At 39.7% G+C, this 12,715-nt stretch overlaps 1 protein-coding gene across 1 annotated transcript in view; it reads left to right on the top strand.

Moving 5' to 3' along the window:
- The window catches only part of TET2 (tet methylcytosine dioxygenase 2), a 70,965-nt gene extending 58,250 nt beyond the window's left edge, over window positions 1–12,715 (top strand). Inside the window, exons 7-11 of the mRNA XM_058666980.1 lie at window positions 2,716–2,866; window positions 3,830–3,919; window positions 5,310–5,447; window positions 6,531–6,879; window positions 8,106–12,715. Coding sequence (XP_058522963.1) covers window positions 2,716–2,866; window positions 3,830–3,919; window positions 5,310–5,447; window positions 6,531–6,879; window positions 8,106–9,670 — 2,293 coding nt within the window. The 3' untranslated portion in view covers window positions 9,671–12,715. The remainder of the gene's footprint in view (window positions 1–2,715; window positions 2,867–3,829; window positions 3,920–5,309; window positions 5,448–6,530; window positions 6,880–8,105) is intronic.

Raw genomic sequence — 12,715 nt, 5'->3', positions numbered from 1 at the left:
GTTACAGGAATCCCAGGCAAAACCTCTAGATGCTGTCAGTCTACACTGATCAGACCCAGAATCCCAGTGGATCCCTGGAATCACACCCTAATTTCTATGTAATATTCACCTACGTGTTCTGCCAATCAGTTAGTGTCATTTTTCCCTATTGGGTTAGGCAGGAATGGTTTGAGAAATCCTGTCATTGTGGCATTGGTAGGCACAGTCTGCCAAGGGGCAGAGATATATGGTTTTGGGTTATGTGGTGGACTTTGTGATTCAGGTTTGCTGCAACCATCCATTGGTCCAGGTCAGTTTGGCACAGAGGTTTTGCCTACCTGGGTTCTAGTTTGCTCCTATTTGCCTGTGGCCAAAGAACTTCCCCTTGCTTTAGATACAATACTGGGGCTGAGTGTCAATGGCTGCTCTCAGGTTGTCCAGGCTGCCTGAAACTGTATTTCTCTTTAGTTTTGCCCCTTCAGGTCTCTCAGCCTTCCTGCAGTTACACTGCAAGTTTGTATGAAAATGAAGTAATTCAGTAAGACTGTAGCGTGCCAGCGTCCCAGTAGTAGATGAAGTCTAGCTCTTGCACTGGCAAATACTGGCCTGGGGATGCTGGCCTCTGAATGTCACCACAGCAAGCCTGAGCTCCAAAACAAACCAACATTTTGCTCCATCTTCTGCTGGAGCATGGAGAATTTTTATTGGAGCACCTTGTGAAATATTTGAATTGTCTTAAAAAAGATTTACTTTATGTTTATCGCTAAGTCAGATGGAGGAGATGAAGATCTTCCGTCCAATGAAACACTCCCCAAGTGGGTGCAGTGGCCAGTGCTGCGCCAATCCAGAGCCAGGAGCCAGGAACCTCCTCCAGGTCTCCTACGCTGGTGCAGGATCCCAAGGTTCCGGGCCGTCCTTGACTGCTTTCCCAGGCCACAAGCAGGAAGCTGGATGGGAAGTAGAGCTGCTGGGATTAGAACTGGTGTCCATATGGGATCTTGGTGCTTTCAAGGCAAGGACTTTAGCCTCTAGGCCACACCGCTGGGCCTGATATATTTGAATTTTAAAGGATACTTTTGCTTGGAATTCTTGCAGAATTCCATTGTTGATTGGGTTCTATTGTCTCTCGTGAGACATCAGCTGTTACAAATGATATTGAAAACACTAAGTACTATTCTTGGATAGTGGAAAATAATAAGTACAAAAGTGCCAGTTTTTTGATAGGCCTTTGGACAATATCCAAACTATTTTCTATCTAATGGATACCAGGCTGCAAAATCATAAAGGTTTGTTTCAAGACTAGCATGATAAAATAACACAAACCTCTTACGAAAATTTCTGCTTTTATTTTTAATATTGTACACTTGGTTGAGGAATGTATACCCATGTGGCATTCCAGTTAGGGTGGGGAGGGTCAAGGGATGGAGAAACATGGATGGGACAATATTTTTCTTTTGTTTTTTTTAAAATCTCATGTTGGTAGAAGGTGAAGGGGAAGTTGTTGATCCTTACTCTCAAACTACAACAACACATGAACAGTTGTTTTATGAGGCCCTCGATACTGATATGGGAAGGAATGTTCCAAGGTTGTCACTTCAATGGTTTTGATGGCTCTGAAGCACTATCAGCTTCATTGAATAGAGGTTTTTGTTATCAATGAATATAGTTTGTACATAAAAGATAGCTGTCAAATTAACCTGCTCATTTTAAAGGAAAATAATGATTGGATTATGAGCTGTTAACTTTTGCATTACTTTACACTTAAAATAATGTTTTTATGTTAATATTTTAAAAAATAATGTGAAGATACTGTGTAGGTTTTTTTAATGTCTTTGGGACATATCACACTAGGGCTGTGAAGGTAATACTTTGTTTTAGCAAAAAAATAGAGAACATTCTTTGTCGCATAAAGTATGGCTACAGACAAAAATGTGGATAAAGAAGTCAAATGTAATATTATAAGTGAAGCTAGGCATAAATAGATGTGCATTATATTTCAAATATAAAAATGGGTAAGTTACATGGCCCGGCGGCGTGGCCTAGCGGCTAAAGTCCTCGCCTTGAACACCCTGGGATCCCATATGGGCGCCGGTTCTAATCCCGGCAGCTCCACTTCCCATCCAGCTCCCTGCTTATGGCCTGGGAAAGCAGTCGAGGATGGCCCAAAGCTTTGGGACACTGCACTCACGTGGGAGACCCGGAGGAGGTTCCAGGTTCCCGGCATCGGATCGGCACAGCACCGGCCCGTTGCGGCTCACTTGGGGAGTGAAACATCGGATGGAAGATCTTCCTCCCTGTCTCTCCTCCTCTCTGTATATCCGGCTTTCCAATAATAATAAATCTTTAAAAAAAAAAATGGGTAAGTTACAGTCTATTCTGAGGCAAGTTTATGACTACTGAGATAGCACCTGGCAGAGAGTATCCTGATTGTTTCAATAAAAATACCAGCAAATGTTTTGTTTTGTTTTTTGGGCAGTGCTCTGCTGAGTATGAAGTGTTTATGAATATTTTCAGACTACAAAACTGCATATTTTATATATGTTATATTGCAATAAAAACCCTCTTGTAGTAAAAATGAGGTCAAATTTTTTTGTACTTTATGTGGTTATAACACAGCATAATGGAATTAGATTCCCTTAGTTTTTTTGTGTGTGTGTGCATACATACACCCCGCATGTGAATGACAGCTTAAATAATGCTATCCATAGCCATGAACTTGATCCTTTGACTTCTCAGGAGAACCTGTGCTTGTCAGGGGCTGGATCCAGAGACCTGTGGTGCCTCCTTCTCATTTGGTTGTTCATGGAGTATGTACTACAATGGATGTAAGTTTGCCAGAAGCAAGGTCCCAAGGAAATTTAAACTGCTTGGGGATGACCCGAAGGAGGTGGGTGCACTTGTTGACATAATCTTTCTGTTACTCCTAGAATTGAAGGCTATTGATGAAATGAACAGTGTGGTGTATTTTGCGATGAATCAACTTAATTTGAAGGCTCATAATTTATGAACTTAGCTCAATAGAGTAAGCATGTTGTGTCAAAGCTATAGATGAAATTTCAGCCACAAATTTTGGCCCTTTTATTGACTCCTTAAATGTTTAAAACTAAACCATATTTGTAATGCTTATAAATGTTCAGCAGAAGTACTTGAACATTGATTTCTCATTAAGTCACTAGTCTGCACTGACCCTGCTCAATAATGTTCCTGTGAAATTGGTGGATGATTGCATTCAGTGCTGCAGCCACCTGGCAGACATGTATGTATTGCAAGACAAATAGACATGTGTGCTGCTAGCTAAAAGAAGACACTACCAAGTGGTTGTCGGGATCTGGCCGTACACACGAAATTCATTCAGTTTGCACATTCTAGAACATGTTAAGATAGCAGTTTAAGAAGCATTGATGAAATGCTTTTATTATATTTATTTTTACCATGTTTATATTATTGATATAAATATATATATGTTTTATGTTTTTCACTTTTATATGAACATACTACAAGCAAACATAGTTTACTTGATTTTTGAAGTTGATGTTCTTTGCAGCTGGTTGGACAATGAGTGCCAAAAAATAAAAAAATAAAGCCTTCTATATTAAATGCCATTATTCTCTTACTTCCAGCTAAGGCTTGTATTCTTAAAAATTCCAAACATTTGTACTCAAAACATAAAGTCAGTTACATCTAATAGAACAACCAAAATAGCACATGGTAAAAAAAGTGATTACCCAACTTTTCACTTAGAACTAATCTAAGATAGTCTATGTAGGAAGAAAAGTCAGTGCCGTGTATATGAATGCAACTGTAGTGGAAGTATTTTATAGATTTTAATATAATTATTCCTTTCACAAAGGAAGAGAAACTGGAATCTGATTTGCAAAACTTAGCCACTCTCTTGGCACCAGTATATAAGAGACTTGCACCTGATGCATATAATAATCAGGTAAGTTTAAATCATCATTACTGATGACCTTATTATCTCCAAAAATAATTTCAAACCAACAATTTCCCTTTGTTTTTCTATGTTTTCCTACTCATTTTGAAGCCACCATAAATTTCGGGCATGTGATCATTTTACTCTCCAAACAAGCATATTGGTGGTCTTTTTAGCTATATATGTGTAATGGACTCACAAACTTTATCTTCCAATTTTGTTTGGTAATCATTAAAATTTACTGGTGCACACTATTGATCATAAATTTTTCTACTTCCTATGAAGTGTATAAATAGTAAGTTGTTCAGTATGCATATGTTGTTCAGGATAACTGCATTTTGTACAGGCATCATATTTCTGTATTTTCTGTTCAGACTTGGCTTTGTGTGGTGCTTTTGAACAATACCTAACAGATAGGTAGTTAATTTGGTCAAAACTCTCTAGTGATAGAAGCAAAAAGAACATGTGTTTTTCACCATCAAAAACAAAATGTCTTGAATAACAGCCAAAGCTTGATTCATCAGGAACCAGGAGCTTCTTCATTGGTCTCCCAAGTGAGTGCAAGGACCCAAGGACATGAGCCATGTTGCAGACATAGGCAGGGATCTGGATCGGAAGCAGAGCAGCTGGGACATGAGCCAACGCCCATTTGCGATGGTGGTTTTGTAGGCAGAGGATTAATGTGCCATGCTGGCACCCTTGGCAGGTCATTTTAAATGTGCTAGATTAAAGAAATCACATAGATGTTAAACAGAGTAAATTTGAAACATCTGAGGAAAGGAGAATTCACATAATCCTTCAAATGTTGTCTATAAGCAATTAAATGTATTTTAAGCATCTTGAAATTTGAGGATCCAAACTATCTCCTGTTAATTGTATAGAATTACAGGTTCAGGATTTCTTCCACTTCTGATTGAATTTTCTGCTAATGTGTATGCTGGTGGTCAGCAGGGGATGGGTGAAATTGGTGGATCCCTACCTTCCTTCAGTAAGACAGATTAAATTCTAGTATTGCAGATGTTTTTGGGAATGGTAATCTTGACACTTAGCCTCACAGTAGTCAAGATGGGTTCATTTACTTAAGGTTCCATACATTGGCAGAAACTAGTTATGGATCAGTATTTGTCTGGCAATGAATTGTAATATCAGCTATAAAGACACAATAAAACTTGCTGAAGTAAATACATGCTTTGTTTTGCCTGTATCAATGTTATCTTTAATCCTTTTCCAAGAAATATAAGCATGTACGTATGCTTATATTTTGCTATTTAATGTTTGTCAGTTATACATCAGTAATGCTGTAAAATAATTAGTAACACTGTAAACAAGTGCTTGGGTTCCTGCAACTCACACTGGAGACTGGGATGCAGTCTCCCCTTTCTTATGCACTGTTTTGCAGATTGAATATGAACACAGAGCTCCAGAGTGCCGTCTGGGTCTGAAGGAAGGGCGTCCGTTCTCAGGGGTCACTGCGTGTTTGGACTTCTGTGCTCATGCCCATAGAGATCTGCACAACATGCATAATGGCAGCACCGTGGTAAGTGGTTTGAGAACAGCCTGGCAGCACTTCCAACTCAACAATAAGAACATGGTATTCTCTACTAGTGTGTTTAATGTGGGTTCCATGGTACAGTAGTGTTTTCATACTGAACTGCTGTTGCAAGGTGTCCTCCAACCTAAAAACATGAGAATCATGGAAATTTTAAGGGCTGATCTTAACCAGTGACCATATATTGTTAGAAAACATGATTAATTTAGCAAAATCCGTACAGAACCCAAAGTCGCAGCCTCTTTTGGAAAAAGGCCTAACTGGAAAATGTGAAGCCATTGTCACTTCTTTCTCCAAAAGTCAAGCACAATAATGACTCTGGCAGTTTCTTAGTGCAAAGCAGCCCATGATGGTAACATCTCACAGTGGACAGGTCTTAGAATTGATGGCCAGCGTGAGAGGAGAAAAGCAGTGAGGCTTTACATTCGAGCATGGTTCCTTTTGAAAAAGAAATTTTTGTTTTCATTTTTGATGATGTTTAAATAGTTGATCAGGGTGGGAAAGATCGAGGGTTAGTGAAAAATGGGTGTGAACATTGCTTTCAAATTTTCTATTTCCTGTCTGGGGGAGGGAGGGAGATGAGGGGAGATGCCATATCCAGGATCCCTACCATTGAGCAGGGTTCTGTCCCACTTCACTGCCTTACGTAAAGGTGGCAGCAAATAGAGACATGAGAAAGATCTTTAGACTCAAGAGGAATTTGCCTCTGTTGGATCTCATGCTCTGTCAGATAAAATGGACTGATTAGACAGGAATTAAATACGGGGTTTACCTATGTGGTAAAAGGTAACAAGATACTCAGAGGCCTGGATTTGTTAGGATTATTTTCCAAGTCAAATTATCATGACAATGTTCCATTCCATTGTTTCTTCCTAAGATTTCATCTCACTTTGCGCTTAAGTACTGATTTTAGCTTGTTAGTGACATGTGACAGTTCTCCCTTCACCACCTAGCTATCTTATGGAAATATGCATGTCATTGATCTAGTGCATCTTGGCCACCAGCAGAAATCTGCCTAGTGTGTCTTTCCTTTTGGACCCCTACCTGAGATAGCTATGTCTTGCCCATCAGGTATGCACCCTCACTAAAGAAGACAATCGAGAATTTGGAGCAAAACCTCAGGATGAGCAGCTCCATGTTCTGCCATTATACAAGATCTCTGATGTGGATGAGTTTGGAAGTGTAGAGGGTCAGGAGGAGAAGAAACGGAATGGTGCCATTGAGGTGCTGACTTCTTTTCGGCGCAAAGTCAGGATGTTAGCGGAACCTGTCAAGACGTGCCGACAAAAGAAACTGGAAGCCAAGAAAGCTGCTGCCGAAAAGCTTTCTGCTCTAGAGAATAACTCAAATAAGAATGAAAAGGAAAAGTCCTCACGTACAAAACAGCCTGAAAATGCAAGCCAGGCTAAACAGTTGGCAGGTGAGTGTAATACGAAGCTTTGTGGATATGTGTTGTATTAAAATAGCCATTGCTAAATATTGGAATGTAGCTTCAGTCACAGTTCTAATTCTGTACCTTTGCTGTTGGACATAGTAATGTGATACTACACCACCAAGCCAAGCTTGATGAAAAAGCTTATATTTTATCCCATAATGGACAACAAAGTTTGAAGCTAGGTTGAGTCTTGCAATGACTGGTAGCCCAAGTCAGATATTGTGGTGATAAACTAACACCTTAAATTTTGATGGCCTCAGTGTTCTTAACATGTGTTAAACTTCCAAAAGTAAAAAATATCAATATAATTGTCTTTCAGTATCTCAGGTGTAACAGGTTCCTTATGTCATTTGCATTCTGCCATACTCTAATTTGAAATGACTTGTAACACCTAATACAACAAATGCTATGTAAATGATATACTGTTTAGGATATTTTAACACTTATAGTGGTAGCAGTGGAACATTATTTAACCAAAACTATTTAATCTAGGACATACTAAGCTAGTGAAATGTAGTAAGATCTTTTTGTTTGTTTGTTTTGCACTCATCACCAAAAAGTTATAAAATCTATAGCCTTGTACATTTCCTGTCTGGAATACTTGACAGGCAGCACACTGTAGACTCAGCTGTCTCCAGTAGCTGAATACTTGAACAGGTGGAGGGGCTCCAGTACATAAAACATTTCTGTTCCCAGGTATGTAACAGAAAATTAGATCAGAAGTGGAATAGCTGGGATTCAAACCAGCTGTTAAGTCTTCTATAACAAATATAAGAAATTTGGGTGCATTTCAGGCTGTGGAGAAAATGTGCAAAACATGCCATGTTTCTAGAAAGTTAGTTTTGGGAATGGGGATGGTGATACACACCAATCATTACATTGTGACCATTGTTTCATGAGTCAGCATCTGCACTAAGTCACAGAGTTGTTGGGAGATGGAAACAGGGCACTTCTGGCAATGTGATGGTCATAGTGACATGGCAGCATATTTTTTACATTTTTGTTCATTGACCTAGGAACATTCCACATTTTATTTCTAATGCTTTGATCACAAAACAATTCAGTGACCAATACCCTGACTTGGTCCTTGTCCTTGCTTAATTGTTATTGAATAATCCTGTTGGTGTTTATCTTACAGATTTAAGCCTCCTTGTTAGCATTTAGAAAACACCATAAATATACGTGTTGTTATTCTCTTGCCCTTTTCACAGAACTTCTGCGTCTTTCAGGACCAGCCATGCAGCAGTCTCAGTCCCAACAACAGAAACAGCTCCCACTGCAGTCCCAGCTCCAGCCCCAGCCACAGCCGCAGCCCCAGCCGCAGCCCCAGCCGCAGTCCCAGCCCCAGCCCCAGCCCCAGTCTCAGCCCCAGCAGCAGCAGCAACTGCCTCCATTGCCCCCACCGGCACATCATGCCTGGACCAGTAACCCTCCATCAGAGGCCACCAACTCTTACTCTTCTTCCGGGTCCACAGATGTGTACATGAGACGGCTCAACCCAGTGAGTGCTCACCCTGGTTCTTCACACACTTCAGATGTTTATGGAGGTGCCAATGCTATGAACCTTTATCCCACCTCATCCCAAGCCACAGGTTCCTATTCTAATCCCATGAGTCCCTACTCAGCACTGTTAAATCAAAATAATCAATATGCATCCTTTCAATGTAATGGAAATATACCCATGGACAATTGCTCACCCTATTTGGGCTCCTATTCTCCCCAGTCCCATCCCATGGATCTATACAGGTATCCAAGCCAAGACCCTCTCTCCAAGCTCAATCTGCCACCCATCCACACATTTTACCAGGCAAGGTTTGGAAACAGCCAGAATTATTCTTCTAAGTACCTGGGCTATGGCAACCAAAATATGCAAGGAGATGCTTTCAGCAACTGTACCATTAGATCAAATTCACACCACCTTGGTGGATTTCCCTCTTACTCCACTCATGAAATGGATAGCCATTTCATAGGTGCCACCTCTCGACTACCAGCCAATTTGAATAACCCAACTGTAGAGTACAAAAACGGCGAACATCATCCATCTTCTCACGTGGTTCATCACTACGGAGTAGCTCCTGGCATTTTCGACAGCTCCCCGCACACTCTGCATCTCCAGAACAAGGAGAATGAAGTTCTTCCCCACACTGCTAATGGGATGCCCAAGATGCTTCCAGGGCTGAACCACCACAGAACTGCTGCTGTCCCCAGCAGCTCACATAAACCCAGTGATGCTAATAGTCAGGACAAGCAGGCCTTGGAAACAGTTCAGGCTGGGACTCCTGTGGCAGCAGAAAATGATGAAGTGTGGTCGGACAGTGAGCAGAACTTTCTGGATCCTGACATTGGGGGAGTGGCTGTGGCCCCAGCACATGGGTCCGTTCTCATCGAGTGTGCAAAGCGTGAGCTTCATGCCACCACCCCTTTAAACAATCCCGACAGGAACAGCCCCACCCGGGTCTCACTTGTCTTTTACCAACATAAGAGCATGAATGAGCCAAAACACGGCTTGGCTCTCTGGGAAGCCAAAATGGCTGAGAAAGCTCGTGAGAAAGAAGAAGAGTGTGAGAAGTACGGCCCGGACCACGTGCCCCAGAAAACGCATGGCAAAAAATGCAAGCGGGAACCCACTGAGCCACACGAACCTTCTGAGCGCAGTTACCTGCGCTTCATCAAGACTCTCGCCGAGAGGACCATGTCCGCGACCACAGACTCCACCATAACTACATCTCCATATGCCTTCACTCGCGTCACTGGGCCTTACAACAGATACATATGATGCGGTCGCTTTTGTCAGTTACCTCACTTGATAAGTCCACAACCAAACCTGTCTGTAGTTTCGTTCTCATGATGTGGGCAGTGGGGGAGAGGTCACAGTATTCCTGATGTGGTGGGAAAACCCCTGCTCCCCAGCAACAAAGGAGGGGATCTTACCACAGCACTTCATTTGCCCAAGTGGTCACAGATGGTGTCTAGGGAGAAGACCAAAGCATTCTATGCAAAAAGAAGGCGGGAAGAATGTGCTCCACAATTTACATTGTTAACACTGGTTCTATTATGGGATGAGAAGAGATGTAAATGTGATTTTTTCCCCCTTACTACTCTACACATCTGTGACCAACTTTTAATAATACCAAGTTTGCATAGTCATAGAACACAAACAAGTACTGTAGAATTACAGTTGCAGGAATCATACAATACCATCTGGTGCTGAATATACAATGTACTGAAATACTGGAATTATGGCTTTTAAAATATGCAGTTTTTACTGTAATCTTAATATTTTATTTATCAAAATAGTTACAGAGTGTAAATGAATAGCAGCAAAACACTGAATTTGGATGTGCTAAGAAATGGTGCTAAGAAAATGGTGTCTTTAACAGTTGAAAATTTAATGCCTTTATCATCAAGATGTTGTCTGTGTATTCCAATACCCTTTCAGTAATACGGGGTACCTTTTCATTCAGATTTTTACCATTGCAGATTCTTCACATTTTTAAAGGACTCTGGATTGCACTCATCCAGCGATGTCCTTGTAGGACAATAAACATATATGTACATATATGCACACATGTATATGTGCACACACATGTACAAATATAAAATGTATAAATATTTTAAATGGTGTTTTAGACGCACTTTGTCTACCTAAGCTTTGACAACTTGAACAATGCTAAGGTACTGAGACTTTTATTTTTAAAGTTTACTTTCATTTTAGAATGCAAAGTTGATTTTTTTTTTAATGAAACAAGGCTTTTAAAGTATATTTTGCTTTTACCCATGCATCTGCTGATGAGCAACATGTTCATTTTTTAACACAGCCAGTTAAATCCTCCATGGAGCTTACTGGATTTAATGGAATACATTAGTCCACACAACTTGTTTTCTGGTGCTCATCTCATGCTATACTGTAAAACAATTTTATACAAAATTGTATGACAAAGTCATTGCTCGAGTATTAGAGTTTTCAAGAGTTTTCTATCATCTGCCAGTCATAATTAGCATGCTCCAGGCACAACTCATTCACGTAAGCGTGTGCCATTTCATGGATCTGCGTGCTGTAAACAGAGCCGATGGCCGTCTGCCTTGGTGTTGATCATTATGTACATTGTGCGATTGTCTTTTCTTAGCTTAAGTGTCCTCTTTACCAGAAAGATGGAGTGGACTGATGCCTGCGTCAGATGAATAAACAGGGTTAGTTCCATGTGAATCTATTGATTTAAAGAAACAGGCAGCTGGTTTGCTGTGGTGGTTTTGAATCATTAATTTGTATAAAGAATTGAAAGAGATGTATAGTAAATTAAATTGTAAACAAAACTTTTTTAACGCAATGCTTTAGTATTTTAGTACTGTAAAATTAAATATATACATACACACACATATATATATAAATGAAATTGAAGCAGAATTCAGATCCTGATGGTGCTACTCAGCCTGCTAAAAATATAATGTGAGCTAAGAATTCATAAAAGGTTTGAGTGATGTTCCTACTTGTCATATACCTCAACACTAGTTTGGCAATAGGAGAGTGAGAATGACAGCTTATAGCATTGTGTACCATCACTGCTTTCCAAGTCTTTTTTTTTTAATTATTAAGAAAGCATACTTTTTTCAATACTTGATTTCTTAGCAAGTATAACTTGAACTTCAATCTTTTTGTTCTAAAAATTCAGGGATATTTCAGCTCATGTTCTCCTTATGCCAACATGTCACCTGTGTTTATGTAAAATTGTTGTAGGTTAATAAATATATTCTTTTTCAGGGATTTAATCCTTTTGTTTTGAATCCCTCTTGTTTCACTTATATTTTTAATAATGTAACTAAAACTAATTTTGTAAATTTGTTGGCTCTTTGTTAAAAGCATTTTAGAAATTCGGGGAATCTTTTGACTGTGTCAGGCAGGACAGAAACATTAGTGATTAACAGAATGCACTGAGTTGATAAAAGGGAAAATTGTAAGGCAGGAGTCTGGCAAATGGCTGTTGGCCAGTGTTTTAAATCTCTGAATAAAGCTTTTTTGATCTTGTAATCAATGCAAGTGAATATTCCCTAAGTACTTCTCCAGGCAAAACACTTTGAGGTTTCGTGTGCAATAAACTGTACAATTATGCTTTGTTTAAATACATTTTTGCTTAGTAGCATTTCCCATCAACTCTTCATCAAATGAAGCCATTTGAGCTTTTCCTGTTTTCCATATACCTAATCCAAAGTGGTTACCGGATGTGCATTTGGTGGTACAGAGTCAGCCATCCCTAATGAATATTTGGTTTTTGCATCATCCACTGTCATTTGTCAAACTGCTAGCAGCAAGAGCAAGAAGTGTAATTTGGCGAGTTGGGAGAGGTTAGGTAGGAAAGAAGAAAGGAGATTGAATGGCATGTTGTAAATATCCCATCTGTAACTGTATATAGCAAACCTGCCTCAGAATGAATGGAAAGCAGATGTACAGTTTGCTTGTATAGGAATATCAGGTTGACTATATAGCCATACTTGAAATGTTTCTGAGTGGTGTCAACGTTACTTGAATGAATTTTCATCCTGATTGACGCACAGTGGTGTACAGTTCACTTCTAAAGCTAGTGGTAACTTGTTTAGGAAACTTTGCAGTTTGACACTAAGAAAATGAACTTCTGTGTGCATTTCCTATGCTTTATTTTTTTAACTAGTTCACTTCATTTTCATTTTATAATGAAATCTAAGGATGGTTATAAATAATGTAAGTATTGTAATGTTATGGATGCAGGTTATTTGAAAGCTGTTTATTATATCATTCCTGATAACGCTATGTGAGTGTTTTTAATAAAATTTATATTTATTTAATGCA

The sequence above is a fragment of the Ochotona princeps genome, chromosome 7 (genome assembly GCF_030435755.1).
Source record: "Ochotona princeps isolate mOchPri1 chromosome 7, mOchPri1.hap1, whole genome shotgun sequence".
Lineage (NCBI taxonomy): Eukaryota > Metazoa > Chordata > Mammalia > Lagomorpha > Ochotonidae > Ochotona > Ochotona princeps.
Note: the sequence above shows the minus strand (reverse complement) of the source record. Positions and strands in the feature narration are given on the sequence as shown.